At 30.2% G+C, this 1,952-nt stretch overlaps 1 protein-coding gene across 1 annotated transcript; it reads left to right on the plus strand.

Moving 5' to 3' along the window:
• Positions 1-198: 198 nt before the first annotated feature.
• LOC108684030 (growth arrest-specific protein 8-like) lies at positions 199-1,467 on the plus strand. Its single transcript, XM_018203624.1, has 5 exons — positions 199-465; positions 560-727; positions 793-879; positions 965-1,174; positions 1,252-1,467. Exons 1-5 carry the CDS (start codon positions 199-201, stop codon positions 1,465-1,467), a joined length of 948 nt encoding a protein of 315 aa, XP_018059113.1.
• The last annotated feature ends 485 nt before the right edge of the window (positions 1,468-1,952 follow it).

Genomic DNA, 1,952 nt, shown 5'->3' on the forward strand with positions numbered 1-1,952 from the left:
CTCTCTCTCTCTCTCTCTCTCTCTCTCTCTCTCTCTCTCTCTCTCTCTCCCTCCCTCTCTCTCCCTCCCTCCCTCTCTCTCTCCCTCCCTCTCTCTCTCTCCCTCTCCCTCTTCTCCCTCTTTCTCTATCTTCTTTTATATGTATGTATTTATTAAATTGTAATTGAGAAAAAAATCACTCATTTTTATACATACGAAATGCAGCATAATTCAGAGGAAATAAACAATATGATAAAAAAATTTGAATCTGAAGCAATAGAATTGGAGCAAAAGTACGAACAAAAATTAACAAGTCAATATGAGTCCTTAATATTGAAACATCGTATGGAGATAACTGAAGTAGAGGAGAGGAAGAATGCGCAAATTGCGAATCTGATAAAGAATCACGAGAATGCATTTACCGAAATGAAAAATTATTACAATGATATCACTCTGAATAATTTATCGTTAATTAAGAGTATAAAGGTGAACTTTATAGTTATTATAAATTTTACAATTATAGAGTCACGGAAAATAAGAATCGATAATTTTTCAATTAACGTAGATTATCTTTTAATAGGAACAAATGGAAATGATGAAAAATAATGAAGAACGTATGAAGAAACAAGTACGAGAATTAACAACAGAAAATAAAAAATATTTGACTGACTTGAAAGCTTTGCAGGAAACGATTACCGAACTTAATCGTCAACTTGCAAATTATGAGAAAGACAAGCAATGCTTAGTTGTTGGTATTTAAAACATATCATTATATAATAGCGCTATGAAAAACTGAATTAATAATTATTACAGAACACAAAACGAAGATTATCCGTAGTGATGAAGGATTTAGAAAATTTAAAATGGGAAAATGAAGTTCTCGAGCTGCGTTTTGAAAAAGTAAAATATTTAAACAATACATATAACATTTTCAAAACATACATATACTATTTTTTATAAAATATTTCTAATATATTTTATTTAGTGCCAATCCGAAAGAGACGAGTTACATTCTAGATTTGTGTCGGCTATATTTGAGCTGCAACAAAAAACGGGTTTAAAGAATGTACTCTTAGAAAAAAAATTAGAAAAGTTATCGGATTTGCTAGAGCAACGTGAAGCGCAGATTAGCGAAGTGTTAGCTGCTGCTCAATTAGATCCTGCGGCAGTGGTTAATATGAATAAAAAATTAGAGGTACACATTAAATACAATCTTATCACAATTATGTGAATTAAATACGAATATGATAATAATGCAACATTTCTTTGTAGGATATGCTCAATAGAAAAAATACTGCAATACAAGACCTACAATATGAATTAGCAAAAGTATGTAAAGCACATGACGATTTGTTAGCAGTTTATGAGAGTAAATTGCAAGAATATGGAATTCCCAAAACTGAACTTGGATTTCAACCTTTGAGAATGAAGATAAATGGTGCGAAATTGGGTTTAGGTCCAGCTGGTCTCGTTACCGCAAATCAGTAATACATTTTAAAAATATTTATATATAATCGATTTTATGAAAATTTTATATTGTCTTGTCTAAGAAAATTGTGACAAGTGTTTTATCATTACTTTTTATAGATTTTAGTGAAAGAGAGATAATAAGTTTTTAGTAAGCCGTACAATTTGATATGTATTTAGTACTGTATAGGATATTTGATAATACGCGCATTTAATACACCTAGCGATGAACTTGGAAAAACTTGAAATGTTATTTTTGAGCAAGATCGATATATGTACAGAATTTTTTGACACAGAGTATTTTTATTCTGTAAAACAAATACACTTTAGCTTATGCGTTATATTTTCAAAAATTACATAAAATTATCACAGAGAATGTACAGAGTAGATCGTATTATGCCTGGAAGTTGTATAGCCTCAGTAATTATTCAACATATTTATGCTTTTGCTTCTAATCATATTTCTTGTCGCAGTTAATGTTGGCAATGAAAAATCCGAAATCGTAT

This window comes from Atta colombica, unplaced genomic scaffold (genome assembly GCF_001594045.1).
Source record: "Atta colombica isolate Treedump-2 unplaced genomic scaffold, Acol1.0 C738992, whole genome shotgun sequence".
NCBI classification, from domain to species: Eukaryota; Metazoa; Arthropoda; class Insecta; order Hymenoptera; family Formicidae; genus Atta; species Atta colombica.